General features: G+C 36.1%; 1 protein-coding gene across 3 annotated transcripts in view; it reads right to left on the reverse strand.

The window, feature by feature from the left end:
- Window positions 1–22,526, reverse strand: part of PPP3CA (protein phosphatase 3 catalytic subunit alpha) — a 317,625-nt gene that overhangs the window by 158,984 nt on the left and 136,115 nt on the right. For all 3 annotated transcript variants that reach the window (XM_039468188.2, XM_039468189.2, XM_074396500.1), the window contains exon 2: window positions 8,799–8,999. In XM_039468188.2, the coding sequence (XP_039324122.1) occupies window positions 8,799–8,999 (201 nt within the window). The remainder of the gene's footprint in view (window positions 1–8,798; window positions 9,000–22,526) is intronic.

The following is a 22,526-nucleotide window of genomic DNA, read 5'->3' on the forward strand; positions in this document are numbered from 1 at the left end:
GGTCCACCTTTGAAGGAGTTGGCCTTTAATGTTTAAAACATGAGAAAGAGAATTTCAAATGAATAATTTCTGTCTCATGCTTGGTTATCTGAGAATCTTTTATTCACCACATGATATCCAAATAGCCAATCAAATTTTACCTTTTCAAAACCAATGAAAAACACATAACTAGGATTTTAAACAAGATGCTGAATATCTACAAATGTCTGTGACCAAAGCTGTGTTCTGAAATTGCAGCCTGATTATAATGCTTTGTAAGAAAGAATCAGATTATGCTTATTAACAAAGACCAAAGCAAACACGCATATTACTTCGAGAAAACAGAAAGGAAAACACAAAGGATTCTTTGTTTGAAACAAAAACAAACGTCTGCATGTCGTTTCAAAAATATTCTTCTTCATAAGCAATACAGGATGTATGATTTGGAGAGCAGTTAAAAGAACAACTGGGTGGATCAAATGCATACCACCAGATGGCATCTTAAATCACATAGCACATTCAGAGATCGTGAGATTTAATAACTGCATTTTTTGGAATCAGGTTCACAAATTCCAAATAGATCTTTTCATATTAAAATGTCTCACATAAATCATAAAATCCAAAGAAAACTAACAGTAATACTGTCTTGAATATAACAAAAATATATGAATCTGAAAGGCAAGGCAGTGAAACAAAATGGTGATCTTGACATCTTTTTATACGAAGATAAATAAGTCATTATGAACAGAGCCATAAGAGCAAAAGGAAACTTGGTTAATCATATGAGGCTTCCCTTATTTCTACCTAAAATTTTTCTTCCTACTAATCTTCATATTAAAATACAATGTTGTTTCAGAAAAATTACTGAAAAACACTTGATTATATCATGGATAAGATACTCGTTTTTACTTCTATAACCATATAATCAGTATAATCCTACATTTTCAAAATACATTTTGCTATAAATGTTACTTTCATATGATGAAAGCAACCTAAAAGTGAAAATTCTTACCAGTTTGTTATCTCTTTAAAATATGGATTTGCATATATAAAAGTAGTTTGTACATAGACCTTTTAGGGTTTAATATGAGGAAAAGAACACTGGACTTTTTTGAAGGCTTTTCCCTACCTCCTCAACAGACTGACTTAGGTATCAAAACATTCCATGGATTTCCATGTTACTTCATAAGGCAATGCTCAGTGATGCTGCTGGCAAAGCAGACAAAATACAGAAGAACAAGCTATCTGACCTCCAGGTCAAACACAAAAACAGGACTGAACTGCCCGAAGGCCTTCTCTCAGGTAATACATTTTACATTAGCAAGGTTTGGACCTAAAAGCACTTACTTCTCATTTTAAAATAACATCACATTTTATATACCAAAACAGTAACTTTACAAAATAGTAAAGTAGCTGCATCAAAGTTAATATTCTTTTTCTTTTACAAATCCACTAATTAAACCACAGATTCTTCTATAAGAGCTTTTAAACAGATTTGTGTATTCATCCAGTATCTCATGTGTCCGTGTTCAAAACACTCCACTAAGAGAGAAATCAGTAAAATCAACAAATTCAGGAAAATGGAAAAGAATAAAAAGATAACTGCTATGTAAATGGTTATGTAAACTGACACAAAGACACACATATATAAATACCTACTCTAGAGGTTTCCCTACATTTCCATTATACTATTTTACCATGTACTATGTACAAATCAGCAGTGCATTTATACTAAAATTATTTTAAAATAGAATAATATCCACCAAGCCACAATGCATGTTTACATCCTCAGATGCTTAACCTTTAGTAGGATAATAGTATGAAACAAAACTATTATTCAGGACAATACAGTTAATGTCATGCTATATATGGTTACTTCCAGATTTAATGATTTCATAAACCTGTAAAATTAACTTTCACCTCCAAATAAAACAGAAATAGACACAGTAGAACTGCTTGGGATGTAATCCCAATTCTGGCACTTTCTAGCTGGGTAACCTTAGTAAGATATACAATTTCACTGAGCTTTAGTTTCCTCATTTGTAGAGCTGATAACAGTACTTTTTTCACAGGGTTGTGTGAACACTATGAGTTAAAAAGTACAGTCTTTGTAATAGTGAATGGCAAAAAAACTCACAAGAACTTAACATGTTAGCTTTACAACAAAAACAACTCAGTTTCTCTCCCCTAAAACCATAAAAAATTACTATCTACTGTCACCATAGTGTCAAAAAGAAAACATTCTCACAAAAATGAAAATGAAACATTCACTCTGGATCAGTGAAAACTTTTGTTATGGATCAGTACCAGTCAGTGACTGGTATTTTGGACTGTCCATTATAGTCCATACATGTTGCTGACTCAGAAAGAGAACAAAATCAATGAAGTCTGAAATTATTAGGAACACTTCGATGAGAAACTAGAATACAGATAAGATTGGAAACATGAGTATAACATAGATGAGATTGGAAACATGAGCATTACCTGGGTAGACAAAGGAAAACATCTATAATTTTTTCTTTAAGGTACCTAAGAAAATACTCCTTCCTTATCTGGAGGCATTTCAGTGTTACCTGAAACACCAGTTCTCTTAAAGCCACAATAGTATGGATTTTAATACATTTTGGTTTTCTCCAAAAGAATCAGAGCATTATTACTGCCAATAATTATTTTCAAATTTTAATAATAATAATTTCAAGGCTGTCTGTCTTCCTGTGAAAACAACAGGCATTGCTTTACCAAAGGTGCTTAAATATGTCACTATTTGTGAAAAGTACCAGTTCATGAGATGTTAAAAGGAATAGGTACACTGTGTCTTAAAGTAAAATAGTTTCTGTAACTATGATGTAATTGTAATGACTGTCAAATGTTTCCCATAGATAGTGCTACATGTTTATTGATGTTAATAGAGTATTACTGATTTGTACACACAAATACTGAATTTCTATGGTTCAGCTATTCTTTTTTTGTGTGTATTATGCATGCTTTTATTTATTCTGTTTTGTTTTTTTTTTTTTTCTTACAGTATAAGGTTTCGTCCTTTTTTATTGCATTTTAGGTTTGGCAGTACATGTGAAGAACATGCAAGATTGCTGCATAGGTACACACATGGCAGTGTGATTTGCTGCCTTCCTCCCCATCACCTATATCTGGCAATAGAATACTGTATTCATTGCCACTGAAACATGATTTTGATCCCCTTGCTTACATTTTTTGTTGGATAAACTGTCCCAGTAGTAACTTTCTATAGTAAACTCCCAAAGAGCTTATACAGAAAAGCACTATGAATGTTTTTTTCTGGGAAGAACTACATACATAAACTCTATATCCCAAATATGCTAAGCGTTTTGTTTTGTCCTTCCCCCTTGTATTATAGAAATACATCTTTATTTAAAATATAATAAATTATTGTCAACAGTCAAATTAAATAATTTATTCCTTTTACTTCTTGCATCAGTATTCTTTGTACGTTTTCTTTAGCCATGAGCAAGAAAACACTCTTGTCATGGGAATTGAAAGCACAAGACTTTAACCTTACAATGCAGAGGTAGAATAGTATATGCAATATAGTATAATAGCTAAGCATAGGTTATGTAGATGAATGCCTGTTTAAAGCAAGGTCTTCAGCTTACTAGCTATGAGACTTCAGTCTAAATTCCTAAATCAATGATTCCCACAGTGTGGTCCCAGATCAAGAGCACCATCATTACCTGGGAACTCAGATATTCAAATTCTCAGGCCCTATTCCAGACTTATGAAATCAGAAACTCTGGAGGTAGAATTCAGCAATGTATAGTTTATGAAGCCCTACAGGTGATTCTGATCTATGCTCAAGTTTGGAAACACTGACTCTACCTTTCAAAGTCTCCCTTTTCACATTTGTAAAATGGGTTTCCAAGAACAATGTGCAAGACCAGAGGTGAACAGATCAAAGGACTTTGGCTCTCATGCAGTCACCTTTTATAATCATAATCACTTTTTTTAACCAAGGGCTGAAATTAAGGAGTATAAGGACATCAAAATGATGTGTGGTTGCCACAGGCTGGGACTGAAATGTGCTGACTTGCCAGCAGTGGGCCGGATACCAAAATAGGTCTCTGGCTGCAGGGCAGGCCCTAAAGATTTGGCCACTAAAATCACAAGTGGGCAAAATGCCCCAGACGCAATAATTTATTTCCATATAAACTAAGGCCACACTACTTCATAGTGACAAGTAACAGTAGGGGGAGAATAAACACTGATCTTTTAGGTCCCAGAAGACATCAGATTCCTATCCCTGCTTAACTCTCCTCAGAGTGCAGGCAAGGGGAATTCTCCTAATTGACGTCAGCTGCTGTAAGGGAAGGAATGCCATGACCTTAAACTTGGCCACCAGTCCACTCTCACATCCAGGAACAAAGCCAGAGGGTTCTCCTGGCAACTGCCTGACATGCTAAATGGCAGGCCCAGCCACTGAGGGAATCCTTTGCTGCCCCAGGGACAAATCCCCCACTGCAGGAAACAGACAAACCAGAGAGATTAGCAGTTTGCCCAGCTGATGCTGGCCTATCCCTTCTGCCCAGAGAGCAGAAAATGAGTTCTAAATCATTCTATTCAAAAACCTAAGCTTCAGGCCTGCTTTTTCATTACAAATGAGTGGAATGTTCTCTGCTAAGTCAAAGGGAAAACAGGAAAATATGAGAACTTTACGGAGAAATGTAAATTGGATCCCTGCACAAATCATCTTACGGTCTTCAAGAAGACTTTAAGAGATATTAATGTTTTAAAAACAAACTAATCAGACGTTTTAAAATCAACTTTAACACTCGTTTTACAAAAGGCCTTTGTAATAAAAATGGGATTCAATGCCCCTACCCTGCCAGGGCTTCCCTGAACAAGTATGAAAGTTTCTTAATCAACCCCTCTCTTAAGAATTCCTCCCTACCTCATCCTACTTACCTTATCCAGGACACTATTCCAGCCACAAACATAATTATGTAACTCTCTGCAAAGATCCCCTTTACCCCCATTCCTTATAGAATGGTATCACAGTAAGTGCTGCCTATAGAGATTAATATTTAACTGTGGTCTTCCAGCCTCAGTCTCACCCTCTCTTCTCTAGCCTACCTCTCACACCCTTCTAAAAATCCATCTTCTCACAGTAAACCTCAAAGAACATGCCTAGCCACTTTACAAAAAATACCAGTAGCTTTCATGTGCTGTTATCTCTGCTCACAATGTCCTTCCCCAATTTTTTCACATAGTACAGTTTTACTTATACATGATACAATTCAAATACCATGTAATCTGTCAATACTTTCTTGGCTCTCTGCATTCCTTTTGCTGAGTTCTCACACCAGTTTTTAGGTGCCTCCATTACAGTTCTTAAAAAACTTATAGTAATTATCTCTTCATGTGTCCAACTCCCTTATCTAGGCCTCGGACAGTCTAGTCAAGGACTACGTCTCATATGTTTTATCATCCATAGTCCTAACCTTGAGTAAGTTCTCAGTGCATATTCATAACAGGTAGGACCCACAGCTATTTAACAGTTTCTTTAACTCAAAGATGAAGTATAATAATCAATGAGTAGTTTGAAGGAAATAGTCATTTAGAAGACAGGAAAACATTTTGGTTTTAAGTTAGCTATATGCACTTTGATACTTCCTAATCTACTTGAATAAACCTAGGTTATATCCTTTAATTTAGTCAAAAGTTTAATATATCTATGATCGGTTAGGTATCTGCTTCCATTTTTCCTGTTCTATTCTGAGCCCTTAGAGGGCAAGAATCAGGTCTTATTCACATGTGTATGATCCATACCACCTGGACAGGTAACATATAATAAACATTTCGTTAAATTGGATTACCAAAATGTGTTGCCTCACTGGTTTTAGGCCACATTATTTTTCAACATTCCATTTGTATGTTTGCAAGAACACAAAGTTCAACTACGTTTCTGGGGGAAAAAAAGTCAAGGAGGAAAAATACTTTTCTTTACAAAATTGCCTGCAACACAGAAATACAGTCTTCAAATTAAAAATCTGAAACAGCTACCAGTCTCATCATCCATATTAGCTGGGTAAAAATAACAGAACTTGCCTCATGGCTCCCTTGTTTGGATAAACCACATCACTACTCCTATGAAGATAGTTTGCTCACCTATCTAAATCCACACGCTAAATCCACTCTCTGTGAGGGCAAGTCCACACTCTTTTACTCCCTCTGCAGAAGAACAGATGCAGGGAGTCAGGGGACTAGGCAGCTTTCTGGTCCTCTGACTTCTCCAAAATAAAACATAATGAATTTTCAAGGGAAAAAAATCCTAAATGAACATAAACCTTTCATTGCCTTAGGAACACTTGAAGAGAAAGCCTTTGTTCATTTTAACTTTAAAGATATGCTAAAGGAATGAAGGAATATCTAGATTTCCAAGAACTAGGACATTAATTCCCCAGTTTTTCTTAAATGGGGGCAAACCATGGCAAATGTTAGTACAATTCTTCTCTAAACATCTGAGAGTGAAACATTTTTATTAATAAAAAGTAGGAGGGAAGGACTAAAGGAAAATCTGGGAGTGGGTTTTTAATTATAAAATATTGATCATTTCTGTTGAGGGTTTACATATCTGCTATACTTAATACAGAATTCCATACAAGAAGTTACCTGTGAGTAACATATAAGGTAAATCTATGGCTTGACATAGTTACCACTGGTCCAATATTGGGTTAATACTCCTCAAGTCAATTTCTCCTCTACCTGACCCTAAATATAGTTATTAATTCTGAATTACAAATAAGAAAAAAAAATAGCATTGCCAGACAAAAATAAAATATAAAATAATGTCAATCCCTCCAGGATAGGAATCATTCAGGATATTTTGATCAAGAAAGGTATGGTCTGATACTCAAAAGAGCTTATCTTCCTCTTAACAGTCAAATTCAAATATATATTTGAAGATCAATAATTTTAAAAGAAACTAGCAATCACTAGTATATATGAAATGATTTTAGATGCCTTCTTTATATCAAAAAGATATTATTCTGTATGTAAATCAGAATGATTATATTTAAGAAGGAAATATTTTTAGCTTCTTCAAAAATGAAAAGCTGCAAATTAAGCAAATTCCATAAAGAGTAGACCCAAAGTCTCTAGTATTAGAAGCTGTATACCATAAAAAAGTTTTTAATTTAAATTTAAATTTTATTGAGATGGAGTCTCCCTCTGTCACCCATGCTAAAGTGAAATGGCGCAATCTTGACTCACTGCAACCTCTGACTATTGGGTTCAAGAGATTCTCCTGTCTCAGCCTCCTGTGTAGCTGGGATTACATTCATCCACCACCATGCCCAGCTAATTTTTGTATTATTAGTAGAGATGGAGTTTCACTATGTTAGCCAGGCTGGTCTCAAACTCCTAACTTCAAGTGATCTACCAGCCTTGGCCTCCCAGAGGGCTGGGATTATAGGCATGAGCCACTGTGCCTGGTCCACACAAAATTTTTTGACAATATTTAATTTTTACGGCCTAAGAGAAGCACATTTATACAAAATATGTATCTGACCATAAGAAATAACAAAACAAAAACATTAAAAAAATTAAAAGGCCAGCATGGTGGCTGATGCCTATACTATAATCACAGCACTTTGGGAGGCTGAGGCAGGCAGATCACTTGAGGTTGGGAGTTGGGAGACCAGCCTGACCAACATGGAGAAACTCCATCTCTACTAAAAATACAGAATCAGCCAGGTGTGGTGGTGCATGCCTGTAATCCCAGGTACTTGGGAGGTTGAGGAAGAAGAATCACTTGAACCCAGGAGGCAGAGGTTGTGGTGAGCTGTGATCGCACCATTGCACTCAACCCTGGACAAGAAGAACAAAAACTCCATCTCAAAAAAAAGCCAGGTGTGATGGCTCAGCCTGTAATCCCAACACTTTGGGAGGCCGAGGAAGGCAGATCACCTGAGGTCAGAAGTTCAAGACCAGCCTGACCAAATGGTGAAACCCCATCTCTACTAAAAATACAAAAAATTAGCCGGGCGTGGTGGCACATGCCTGTAATCCCAGCTACTTGGGAGGCTGAGGCAGGAGAGTTGCTTGAACCTGGGCGGTGGAGATTGGAGTGAGCTGAAAACACGCCATTGTACTTCAGACTAGGCAACAAGAGCAAAAGACCATCTAAAAAAAAAGGGGGGGGGCGATATTTTGTAGGGACAAAATGCTAAGGGCAATAGAGAAAAAATGTGGCCTTCTTCCTCAGGTTCAGTGCTTCTCAAACTTTAATGTGCATCAAAGCCACAAAGAGGGCTATGTAAGACACAGATTGTTGGGTCTCATCCTAGATAATCTGATTCAGTAGGCTGGATAGGGCCTGAGAATGTATATTTTGACAAGTTTCAGATGGTGATGATGATGACAATATCAGTTTGGGGATCACACTCTGAAAACCACTGTTTGAACTTAGCCCCTTACTCAACCATTGTGTAAGTCTCGAGATACTTTGTCTAATCTTTCCCAACAAATATCTTGTGTTCTTTGTGCCAGTTAGTATTTCTACTTAAAAACAGTATCACTTTTTAACTAAAGCATTACTTCAGAAATCATCTTCATCTCTAAATTGCATGTCACTTTTTGTAGCATTGCAATCTTACAGATATTTAACACATGAAAATATGTTTATATATGCATAATGTCCTTACTCCTCTAATGTATAGATTTGACAGTAAAGGATTATGATGAGTAAGGTGTTTGAAGACTCACTGGTAACTAGGACTTTTGATTTGATGCTATAAACAACAAAATGTGTATACAAGTGAGCAATCTCCATCCTCAGGACTTACCTGTGACTGGCGCATCAATATCCAGCAAGTTTTTTTCCTGCCGAAGAATTGATGCACCTTCTGTTATTATTCTCAATGCAACACTCTCTTCCAGCCTTCCCTCCTTCATAAGATGTGCCTTTAAGATATCCACACGAGGTTTTCCATCATTATCAAACACTTCTTTTGCTGTAAGCCGGTGACTTGGAGGAAATGGAACAGCTGAAAGAAAAAAGATCAAATTATTATGTTAGCCAAAATGCACCAACAAACAATTCAATAATCACCACCAAATATCCATCCTCATCACAAACCATTTTAATATAGTATTTTTAGGGGGCTGAATTAAAATATGATCAAGGGCTATCTATCTAAAATTAAGAACTGTATCTTTCCTTTGATTCTAGATATAACATGATTGCTTAAACAAAATTAGTTCTTGTTCATCTAGTACTATCTCTTGAATCTATAATATCCTGATTGAGTTAAAAAGGAATGAAAACAGTTTTCAGTTCACAATAATCAGTTCAGTGAAATAAAACAGCTCTTACACATCCAACCATAACCAACTTGTGCAAAGATAGGTCTCTACTAGAAAACAGGCTCTTCTACTGGGATTAGAGTGGGAAAAGGTCTACCCAACCAGATTTGCTGCTCTAACTACGGTCACATCTGAGATAACTCATCTACTCACTGTTTAAGAAAACAGCAGGAATCTGTTTAAGCAAAAAGGCAAAAGTGTACTGAATACTGATCAGGAAATCAGGATTTGCCACTGAGCGTGTATGTTTTTACTGAAGGGACCTCCTTAAGAGTGAAGGGCCAGGATGTCAGGGTGAGACACAGGTATTTTTAAAACTGACACAATGACAAAGTCAAATTATTGCTCAGACTTGGAAGCAACCATTCTCTCTTCCACTCTTCCACATCTTCTTAACAGCAAGCTCTCTTGTAGTACTGCCTTCCTCTATATCTTTGAGTACATTCATTCACTCATCCAGCGAGAGGACATTCACTAAACTCCTCTAGCTTGCCCTACATCCAAAGCTCTATGGTCGGAAATGGTACTGCAAAGGTTAAATCTGCAACAAATGGCCAATAAGCCATTTAAAAACTCATTATTTCTCTGTTTCACATGATGGTTCATTAACTGGACAACTCATTCTTGCCAGATATTAGAATTATCTCGCAAGGAACATAAACATCATCCCATCTATCTTTCATGCGCCATGTGCATTATGAAACAGACATTCAGCATCTCCATTGGATGGCTCCTCTCTCAGGAAAAGCACTTGATGTTACTTGGAATAAACTTGGCCCTCTCCCACCTAAAATTGTCTCTCAAAGAAGCAAGACTTAACAGCAGATCTACGCCAAAATTTTTAATGTAATCTAATGGCATAGATTTGTAACCCTGAGTGAAATAATAACTATGAGAAAAGAAAAACAGGGAAATAAACCTGTACAGATGGATGCAAGCATAATTTTCTGGACAATCCCACCACATCTATTTAACTATACTGTCAAATTGAAGCAGTTGTGGCAGATTTGGTGGGTGAGGAGGAGGCTTTTGTGGTCAGACAAATCTGGGAGTGGACCTTGCACTCTGCACACTCACCAGCTTATGACTTTGAGCAAGTTAAATAACCTTCTTTGGCTCCGGTTACCTCACCTGTGAAGTGAGGATTACATCTATCTAAGGACTGTTTTACTAACTAGAGTAAATAGTAACAGTAGTAGCTAACATTTATAGAGTATTTTATGCCAGGTATTATTTAGGTAATAAAATCAGAAACAACAGTAAAGCTGTAAGATGAGTAAGGTTACATACATGTGTATATATATAAATTTATTTAGCCCTCATGACATTACTGTGCAGGAGAAACCTGAGGCTCAAAAATATTAAGCACGGTGCCCAAGATAATCATCTAGTTGATTTATGTGTATAACTCAGTGAGTTTAAACCCCAGCAGTCTGATACCAGAATACCTGTAACAAACTGCATTGCTTCCCAGAAAGTACTGGATAGTGCTTAGTAAGTAAAAAGTGATTAATAAATCACTTTTTGGAATTGCAATTCTAATACTGAGAGGTATTTATTTCTTACAAATATTCCTTTATTTTCTAAAAGTTATTTTTAGTAGCTTTTATAGTACAATGGGTATATAATACAAAAACAAAAGACAAAATGTATAATGCTCAAGAATAGTATATAAGAAATATGAAGATTAAACAAGGAAGAGAGAAAAAAATGAAATTAGGTCATTAAATTTGAGGCATTTGGGGGTAATTCTATTTTTTTTTCCTCTGTCCTCCTTGCTTTTTCTTGCTCGACAGAGTATGCACATTAAGAACACATGGAGATGTTTTTCAACAGCCGCATTTCTTTACATAGGTCTTTATGTTTGTTTTGAGATTAGAAAATATCTTACCCAGCAACTCCTCAAAATTCCTGAGGCTACAGACCATGAGTCAAGATATGGGCTGGGGTTTGGAAAGGCGGAAACTTCAGAAGGATGCTTGTGGTAAGGGCAGGAGATGAATTTTTTAAAAATGAGTTCCCAAGGTGTATTAGGTAACAGTGAAGGTTTAAGTGGCTCTGCAAAACTGTCAGGCAAGAATCACAGGAGTACAGAAGGGAAGAAGGCTAATATATTGTCAGGCAGATAAAAGCAGTGGGTCTGGGCCACACATGCACTTGCTGGCCTGATTAAACTTAAGATAGATCAGAGGATTAAACCTGAAACTGCCGAAGCATTTACGAAGGTGAGAGGCAACAGCAGAGCACCCCCGGGAGCGCCTCACCTTCATGAATTAGTCTTTCTCCAAGTCCCTAGACTCCCTCCAAGGCCAAGATCACTGCAATAACAGATGTTCCACCCTCCACTGCAGATCTTTTACCTTCCAGTAATTGCTAATCCTAAGGTAACTGGCTAAGTTAACGCCACCTGCTCTGAGATACTAGAGCTGGTTCCAAATAAACAGAGGTGAAAAAGGAGAGGAAAAAGGCCAATCAGAGGGCTCTATTTCCAATTGGATGGAAGGGATCCTGAGAGATAGGGCCCTTAACCAGTTAAACAGATGGCAAGGCCTGTAGGGAACCAAGATGGGTAGTAATGATGCCAAAGACGGAACACAGAGATGCCATCAGCCAGTGAAAAGTTTTCTAGGACAAAAATAAGACTGGGCTAATATTTGTGTGTTTGTGCACCTTTTGGCTTCATAAAAAACATACCAGCCTTTTAGGTCACATTTATTTGTTTTCTCGGTTCACCTAGAATCCAACATGAAGACCTGTGCCAAATATTGAGCAAAAACTATTTAGACCAAAGAATCCAATCAGCTTGGAAAACATTTATTTAATTAATTTGTTGTGTAAGTTGCCAGGCTTAATATAACAAAATTGGATTTTCCCTTCCTTCCTCTGCTTTGAGTATTACAACCAGTTGCTTTCATTGATACATGAGCAGGCCAGGACTAGAGAAGTTAGGTTTGTGCACATTACTATAAATTAAGAAATAGCTATTGATATTTGGGCTAGCTCTTTCCAAAACAATTTTTTTATCACTGCCTGTAAGCAAAGAATATAGTGCTAAGACTTCTTAGAAGCATCCTAAAAATAGATATAAACCTTCTCAGCTTTCGCTACTTCACAATTCCCAAACAATGACAGTTTTTTTTCCCTCAAATTAATAAAACAGCAAAGTAGATAAAATCTGGGACATGTAAGTCATTGACTGACTCCTAACAGAAAACATCACAGAAGGCTTTACAGGCAAACAGCATATTGGGCTAGGATTATGTTCTCGTATCACTACTGTGGAAATCCTGCAGACACTGATTTTCAAGGGTCGGTGATAAGAGATTGTTTCTTTTCTCTTTGCTTTTTCCACCAGACAATTTATCTGATACAGAGAAAAGTTGCTAGTCTACCTATGAACCAACTCATATGCATCCAATATTGGCATCTACGTAATATTATTAAAGCTGTTGTCAGTTGTACATTTACCAGAGAGAAACGCATTTCAAGTCACAAAAATCCTGCACCCAGAGTAATCCTAGCCCTCAGTGTGGCTGACTATGGGAACTACATCTCAGAAAGATCCAGAGATTACTTTCTGAGTTTGGGGTTAGGTTAGTTTTAGAACACAAATAGTGTTCAGTAGCGTAAGTGATCTTTTATCACTCTGGGATAGATCCGGGTACTTGGGATTTCTGCTTCTCAAATCTGAGTCACTTAAGCCACTACTGAAAGGATTCCACTATTTAATAAGGAATATCTGAGGGTCATTGCCGTGGTGACACCTTCACTGGAAGATGGTCAGCGCAAATACTAATGGGATATGTAACTTTTTAAAATACTACATCAAGGCTTTCTAAATACAGTGAATTTGCAAAGACACTGTATCTGTTGTGATTGATTCACTGGTGTGGAGCCTGTTTGGGGGAAATAACTAAAATGCTTGGCATTTTGTATGCCTTTACTTATAGTATCAATCAGCAGATCTCAATCTGGACTCCATATTCATGTAATCTGGGATGTATAAAAATATGCCAATGCATATTTTTAAGTATCGGGAGCAGGCTACCTCTGCCTCACCTCTTCCTGGGGTAGTCCTATAAATGCTGATAAAAAAAAAAAAAAATTAAGAGAGTATTTAGCCTAGTGATTTTTTGAGCCTTTGTTTTGTTTCTTTTTCTTCCCCAAATAAAATTATGCCAGGAAACATAAGTATACCCAAAGGAGAAAGGGATTAAAGCAGTATGCCTGCTTCCTTTCTCCTTGATGATGGATGCTTACACAATCCTGGCATTCTCTGGAGCAAAACTAGAAAACTCCCAATCAAGACTGATCACCTCATACTAAAATGAAAGTGAAGTCCAGAGAGAGGATGAGTGAATCATCCAAAATCAAAGTCACTAGCCAAACCAACACTAACATTAAGGTCTCCTGATTTTAATTTCAACACTTTATCCTCTTTATTGACAAAATACTATACTGACTAGTCACATACAGCTGTTGAAGACTCAAAAAGTAACTACTGCAAACTCAGAAATGCTGCAAATCCACAGTAAGCACTGTATTTAGAAGACTTGATGCAGTATTTTTTAAAGTTAATTATACCATTCATATTTTAATATGCATTTTATGTTGAAATGATATTTAGCATATTTGGCTAAATAAAATGTTACTAAAATTAATTCCAACTACTTTTTACTTTTTAAAAATACGTCTACCAGAACATTTAAAATTGCATATCTAGCTTCCTTTTAATGGTTAGTAGTATCCTAGACCCTGCATCCTTCTAAGTAAATGAGAACAAGGCGAATGGAAATTAAATTTCTTAGCCTTTCTTCTCTCCCAACTTTGGTTTGATTCCTACAAAACCTCAACTTATCTCAAAACTGGTTGCACAACAGAACTGCTTTTTTAAAAGATGATCCCCAAGCCTTATGTCTAGAGATTCTGATTTAACTGGTTCAGGATAGGGCCAGGGCATTGACCTATTTTTAAGTAATCCCTGGTTACACAAATATGAAGTCCAGATTGAGATCCACTGATCCATATCATAAGTAAAGGCATACAAAATACTGGGCACTTTAACTTTTCCCTCTAAACAAGCTCCACACCAGTCAATCAATCCACAACAGATGCAATGTATTTGCAAGTCCAGACACGTTTCAGTCATCCTTCTCCATAACCAGGACATGTAGAGGAACAGCTCTTGTCCCATATTTCATGGGGCTACTAGTGTCTGAACAGGACTGTCAAAGATACTTATGTCAGCACATGTTAAGAGAACAGCTTAGGCCTATCACATGTCAGACACAAGTTAAAAACACTTTCTGGCCTGACCTCAGATTGGAACACCATCTATTCCCATGTAGACATTTGTGTATGCCACAGACTTCTGTGCTAATCAAACCATATCAATTAATCAATCATTCTGTAGTGCCTATTGAGCACCAACTATGCATTGTATCCCATGCAAGGCAGTGAGAAGAGCAGGAAGAAATGAGCCACAGATAATAAGCCAACCCAAGCTCTGAAGAGCTTACCAGGTGGTATAATTATTAGTTTTTGCTTGAGATAGCTGGCAAAGTGCTAAACAGCGAAACTAAATAAGAAGTTTAAAGACGATGAGAAAAAACATGTAAGTAGTAAGAAAAAATTGTGTCTATGTACCCTAAGGTTATTTTTGAATTCTTAGAAACTCTTTGATACAGTTGCGCATTTCTGTTGTTTAAAGTATATAATAAATATTTAATTTTTAGATGACTCCAGGAGATGAAGTTGTTTTTAAGTTGTGAAAAATATATCCATTGTAAAATATATGCCAGTTGAAATATAACAAGTAGCTCCATCACCAAAATATGTGAAATCTGATTCTACTTCTGAACAAAGAGTAAAGAGATATGTAAGTACCAGGGACTTTTCACTGAATTTTATTTGGGTTCTAATATTGAGCAATTAGGTTTAACTTATACACTCCTGGATTTAAAAAAAAAATCTATCAGTATGGGGGATATGTGTTTATTCATGCACAGAATGGATATTCTGCAAGCAAAGATATACAAAACTTGCTGTCTGGAGACAGAGCTAAAAATTAACCACAGCTAGCCCCTTAAAAAATTGTAAGAACATATTTATTAGGATTATACTTATGCTATTCCTGCAGACACTCATCACTTGTGTTTTTGAAAGTCTTTGGCTTTCATTATAGATATTATTTCAAATAAAAATGTATATGGCCATCTCAAGAGTGATTAAACATTAGACTTGTAAACAGAAAGAGTCAGTCACAATTTTTTTTTTCATCTCCACAACATTCCATTTATAGACAGAAGTAAACAGACAAGCACATAGTCACTATTGTGGTTAGAAGCTGGCAGCATCGGAAAGGGGAGAGACAGGTCGGGAGTGGGGATGTTGTTAAAAAAAATACATGCTTGACCCACAACTGGGGGGCCTGAGGGGAACTTGGTCTGCAAATGATTTTTTATAGATCTATAACTAAAACTCCAATTTATTAATTCACTGGTATTTTTTCCCTGCTATGATGACTTCTATCCTTGTCAGAAATCTTCTTACTTACCTTTTCTAAATACTACCATACCGGTCCTAAGCCTTCAAATATATTCAATTGTTAAGACACATTATGTGTCTTGATCATTTTACTAGCAGATTGAATACCTCATTTTGTTTTCTTGAATGTTCACATACAAATTTAGTAAAACAATATCTTATGTAACATCACAAAGTGTTAATCAAAGGGAGTTATGGTACTCAAAGCATTTACTGAAATAAGCATTCTTCTTTTTTCTCAGTCTTACAGAATACATATTACACCCAGTAATTTTTGAAACTAAATCTGAAACGTGCTACAAGTAATTATTTAACAAAGATCAGATGAATTAAGAGAATTATTCCTGAGCCAGGCAGGATGGTTCATGCCTCTAATCCTGGCACTTTGAGAGGTCAAGGTGAGCGGATCATGAGGTCAAGAGATCGAGACCATCTTGACCAACATGGTGAAACCCCCTCTCTATGAAAAATACAAAAATTAGCTTGGCATGGTGGCACGTGCTGGTAGTTCCAGCTACTCAGGGGGCTGAGGCAGGAGACTCAGTTGAATTCAGGAGGTTGAGGTTGCAGTGAGCCACGATCATACCACTGTACCACTCTGGCCTGGCAACAGAGCGAGACTCCATCTCAAAAAAAATATTACTCCTCCAACTACAAGGGATTAGTAATTAATTAAAAGAAAATAAGTACCTGAGCAGTACGAAGTTTTATCTTGTGTTACCTGAATTTCAAAATAGTGTTTAAATGTTTATGTATATATATTTAAATATACCTATTTATGTACATCTATTCTTTATCCTTCCCATGTACAGCTTTTCATGCTCCTTCCACCATATATTCTTGAGTCTAAGGATTCAAGGACAGAGAAATGAGTGACAGTCTACAACTTCCTCCGCATGCAGTGTTGAGAAGCTCTATCACAAAACCACTTTAATTTTTGATATTTTGGTTACTTCATTTCATTACAATTGCAAATGCTTATCTAATGAATTATGTAATCATGATTCAACATTAAAGATTATTTGACAAAAGGTATTTTAAAGGTTTTGAAATATTTCAGCATTATTGATGTTTAAATAAAAGCTGATTTTTAAAAATTTATTATTATTATTTTAGACAGGGTCTTCCTCTGTTGCCCATGCTGGAGGGCAGTGGTACAAACACAGCTCACTGTAGCCTCAACCTCCTCAGGCTCAAGCAATCCTTCCACCTCAGTCAAACTGGGGGGTTCATGCAATCCTCTCACCTCAGTCTCCTGATTAGCTGAGACCACAGGTGCATGCCACCACACCTGACTAATTTTTTAATTTTTAGTAGAGATAAGGTCTCATTATGTTACCCAGGCTTGTCTTAAATTCCTAGGCTTAAGCAATCCTCCTGCCTTAGCTTCCTAAAGTGCTGGGATTATTGGCATGAGCCACGATACCTGGCCCTGATTTTTTTAATGTTGTTCAAAATTTAAAAGTTATATATACAAGTCCATTGATTGACACATGGACAATGCCAATCACAAATTATTTCATACATGGGCATGATAAAAGCAAAATTGTATTTATTGATTTTGAAATATATGCTATTGAATGTTTAAACTAAGAATTGTAAGTAAATACTAAATGTCTTAATTTACATATTTAAGTCAAACACTTAAACATTAAATATATAATTGAAAAACTGTTGTTTTATACAAGCCTACTCTATAATGGGTTTTAAAATTTCTTTAAAAAAATATATGTTCAGTTATACCAAGAGGTACCCCATCCATCTTGGATCTCAGTACTAGATTAAATGATTACAACAATATTTTCAGCTAATGATATTTATACTAATCTCCAGAATATCAAACTAAAGTAATGCATGAAATTCATCTGACTGGGATGAATTAAACGAGACTTTTAATTTATAAATTTAATTTTTGGCCTTGAACATTTGCTCTCTTTAGAGAAAAATGCCATAGGACAATAAGAAAATCCAGAAACAAACAAGGATAGATACTTTAAGACCAGATGAATTTATTTCCCAAGTGAGCCAGTCCCTTTGAACACAGTAATTATTCCTTAAAAATGAAGAGTACCCAGGGATTCTGAAACTTTATTTAATCCAGGTACATTTAAAAAATTATTTATTTATAATTAAGTTCTGGGGTACATGAATCCAGGTACATTTTACCACTCAGAAATCCTCAGCTCAACAGCGTAAGTAAGACATAAAATATAAGGAAGGACTTTACCTATTGAGTTGAACTACTTCATAGAAGTTCTTTAATCACTATAAACTTTAGAATATGTATTAATTAATCCTAAAAAATATAGTATTTGCCTTCTTAGTTTTCAATCCTAAACTGCTAAGTTGATATGAAAAAAAAAAAAATCTATGCTCACATACAACTTGTTCCTTTTACCTTCTTCATTCAGCTCTAGGTGCCTACACATTTTCCATGCCCGTGTGCCCACCTACCATCCCCATCCTCTGTGTTTAAAACACCTAAAGGCATCAAAAGCATTTTATTTAATAAACAGACTTTATCTTCTTTCAAAGGGCCTTAATAAAATGGCAAACATATGTCCCAAATGATACCAAATAATGTAGTAAGTGATGATTTAAGAATGCCAACCACTTTTGCATATAAATGATCCATTAAAAAATAACAAATCCAGCATACAGCATCTTGTATCTGTGACCACAGTGAAGCAAAGACTGAAATATTTTGCCTGAGAGTCACCCTCCAGAGACCCAAGGGCAGGAGCTAAATTCCCAGGTTTCCATTTAATTCCCACCTGCTCTGGCTCAACACTCCCTACTCTGAGTAGGCTCCAGAGCAGGTTGCAGCAAAACATCAGGCCCTCTGGGTCTTTCCATGTTTCAGTAATGCTTACACTGGTTTGCTTCATTCTGACAACCGGATCTGTTCTCATCCACTCTCTGTGGTCCACCATTTCTAAGAACCACTTACTCATCTGAATAACACAGAAGCATGCAGGAAGTTCCAATTCTCTGCACCTCAAATGTTCACTCCCCAAATCATGATCTTCACACATCTATTTAAAAACTGAAATGTCTTCATGACTACCACCTACAATAGTATTCTCTCAAACTTCATTTTTAATTGAAAATAAACTTGTCAATTTTGGTTTAAAAATTAAACATGCATTTTTTAATCCAGCAAATGGAAAATGAACAATTTTATAATAAAGCTATAACACACTGTATTCTTTTACTCAAAAAAGAACCACTCTTGAGAGATAGTTTTCACCCATATGTAAGGTAAATTTTGTACATAAAAGAAACTTTATAATAATAAGGAAACAAATTGCTGGAATTATAATGCCAGTTGCAAATTTACAGGTAACATCAAATCTCACTCCAAACAAGGAGTCAATCAATGATCACTACTCAAAAACAGAATAATTAAGTGGAAGGATTAACAATCAAGTCCCATTGAGTGTCTAGTCCAGTTCCCTGGCATTTGATACGTGTTTTTGAATGAATGTAAGAAAGGACTGTCTTTTCTCCATCTCCCTCACAATTTATTTAATACTTCTGTGGTACTATAAGCAGTCTAAGAGGAAATGGAAAAAAAAATGGCCCTGTTCAGATCTAAAAGTATGTAATTATGAAAATGATAGTCAATAGCCAAAATGACAGAACACGGAAATCTTCCGTTAGTAAATGTAAATGTCTTTAAGTAGCCATTAGAGTAAAGAGACCGTGGATGCCACATGGTATGGTGGAAGCTGGGGACCCATAGCAAAGAGGAGACAGACAGATGTAATCAAAAGTGAGCAACAGACAGAAAACTGAAAAGGAACAAGAAAAAAAATGCAAAAGTTTTGAAAACCTAAATGATTTTAATCCCATATGTGAATGCAGGGTCACAGACAAATCTGTTGGTAATTATGATATAAAATTAACCCAATAACAATAAAACTAATGTTATATCAGTACAATAGTGGCTTACTGCTGTTAAGATCCTAAAGCACTATCACATGGAATTTCAGAAAGCAGTTCAACGTTTTCCTAGTTTATAAAAATGCTATTAATAAAAATTTACTGAAGTATGCTTCAATTAAAAAGACATTTTCAACTGCTAAACTTGCAATATCCAAGACTTAATAGACTAACACTTTCTCAGCAGCTCAAGTCAGAAGGAGTTCAGGGGGACAAGGGCCTCCTTTTCCCCTCCTTTTAGAGTTTGCATGACAGGCTACCAGTCAAAGTGAACCCAAATCTTTTTTTTTTTTTTTTTTGAGACGGAGTTTTGCTCTTGTTGCCCAGGAGGCTGAAGTTCTGTGGCACGATCTTGGCTTAGTACAACTTCTGCCTCCCAGGTTCAAGCCATTCTCCTGTCTCAGCCTCCTGATTAGCTGGGATTACAGGCATGTGCCACTACGCCAGGCTAATTGTTATAATTTTAGTAGAGACGGGGTTTCGTCTTGTTAGGCAGGCTGGTCTTGAACTTCTGATCTCAGGTGATCTACCCGCCTCAGCCTCTCAAAGTGCTGGGATCATAGGTGTGAACCACCATGCCCAGCCCCAAATCTTACTAGTAGATACAAATTAAAAATTTATTGAGAAATACGTCTATCAAGAGTAGCTAAAAAACTAAACCAGGTACGGTGGTTCGCGCCTGTAATCCCAGCACTTCGGGAGGCTGAAGTGGGCAGATCACTTTAGGTCAGAGTTCGAGACAAGCCTGGCCAATATGGTGAAACTCTGTCCCCACTAAAAATACAAAAATCAGCTGGGTGTAGTGACAGATGCCTGTAATCTCAGCTACTCGGGAGGCTGAGGCAGGAGAATACCTTGAACCCAGGAGGCAGAGATTGCAGTGAGCCAAGATCACACGGCTGTACTTCAGCCTGGGCAATAGGGTAAGACTCCATCTCAAAAAAAAAAAAAAAAAAAAAAAAAAAAGAGTAGTAAATAACTAGAGTATCTAACTCAGCCTAAGCACATATATAATGGCAAACAGAATAATATTAATTTCCATGATATATGACTTTAAGTTATGGTTCCCCAAAGCATCCAAAAAGCTTCAGTTCCATAAATTTTTCACTATCCAGGTTAAACACACTAATTTAAGCATGACAGCCAGTCATTTAGGCAGCACTGTAAGGGCTTCATTCAAATTTCATGTACGGAAGTCACAACTAGCAGACTAGAAATACACTATTTTTTATTATCACATCATTTGTCATGACTCATTGCCTTAAAATTATCACTCAAGAAATAATCATGACTATATTTAGAACTACTAACAGGTTAATATAGATGTAAGATATAGTATATGTTCAGTGAAAAGTAATCACACACACACACACACACACACACAAATTCAGATGATGTAACAGCTACTCCAAAAATGGAACTGTATTTTGTTTCGTCCCTTGATACATGATAATGCTCCATTTATTCAGAGCTTTAGTCCCCATCATCCTCACCAACCACAGTGCAATTCCACACCTAGAGCAATGGTGAGAAACCTCAACACAAAATCCATGTTCTTTATTCCACAGGAAAGAAATGGAGCCATGCTCAGCACACTAAATACAAAGGGATGCTAGACTGGCATAACTGAGTGTGCATGTACAGAGTTCTATGTTTCACAACAAACCTAAGAGACATCAGGGAATATCTGTGATGCTATACATTCCCTACTTCACAAATATCTTTTGTTACAGATTACAGATTACTAGACAATGTTCTCTGTTACAATGAGACAGGTATAATACAATTTCAATATACTCTCTTTAAACAGAATTTTAAAAATTATATGTCTTGGTTATGTGATTTTGGTGAAATATATCATTCCTTGATTATAGCATATAATTGAAGGTTTATATACGCTGTCAATTCTTTTTTGGAATATAATTCAAATCAGGAGAGGGTTCTTATTCTCATAAGAGTGAATTTAGTAATTCATAAAGAAACAAAATATTCTTTGACTTGCTAATACTCTTATATGTAGGGTACATGCATTAATTATGTACTGCAGAAAGAAAAATCTCACATTCTACTCATTACATAAATGGAAACTATGCAAAAACAACTTTCCTTCATACGGATAAAGGCAGAAAACATAGAAACCTCTACAATTGCTTTTCTGATATTCTTCTACAAAACTAACAGGTCAGTAGCATCATGATTTTTGAGAATATGTATATTTATAATATTAGAAAGAAATAACTTATACTTCCATAATAGAGACCTTAACAGTCCAAACTGCAGTAAAAGTTCAAGAATAATCAAAGAAATAAGGAGAAAATAAAAAATGTTTTGTGACCTGAGGAAGATAAATTTGAGTTCAACTAACCAAACTACCAAGTTACATTGCATTTATTTTTTTAAAGGCAAAATCCTAAATAGCACGTGAGTTTTACTAGAGCAATTTCCTAAAGATACTTGCAATACTTATTCCCTACATAGCCAAGAGGGACCCAATTATTACTCTCACACCAAATGATAAACAAAACAAACAATAATCAGTCACCCTACCTCTTCTGAACTCCCTCACCACTAGACTGTAATTACCCTGAGGATTTCCATACTCAAGAGACAAAAAAGTATGTCCTAGAAGCAAAGAAAAAATTTGGGTCAGATTCACGCAGGAAGCCATTTAAAATACATTTTGTATATACGATAGATATATTGTATTTATGCACATA

Source organism: Saimiri boliviensis, chromosome 3, assembly GCF_048565385.1.
Source record: "Saimiri boliviensis isolate mSaiBol1 chromosome 3, mSaiBol1.pri, whole genome shotgun sequence".
Lineage (NCBI taxonomy): Eukaryota > Metazoa > Chordata > Mammalia > Primates > Cebidae > Saimiri > Saimiri boliviensis.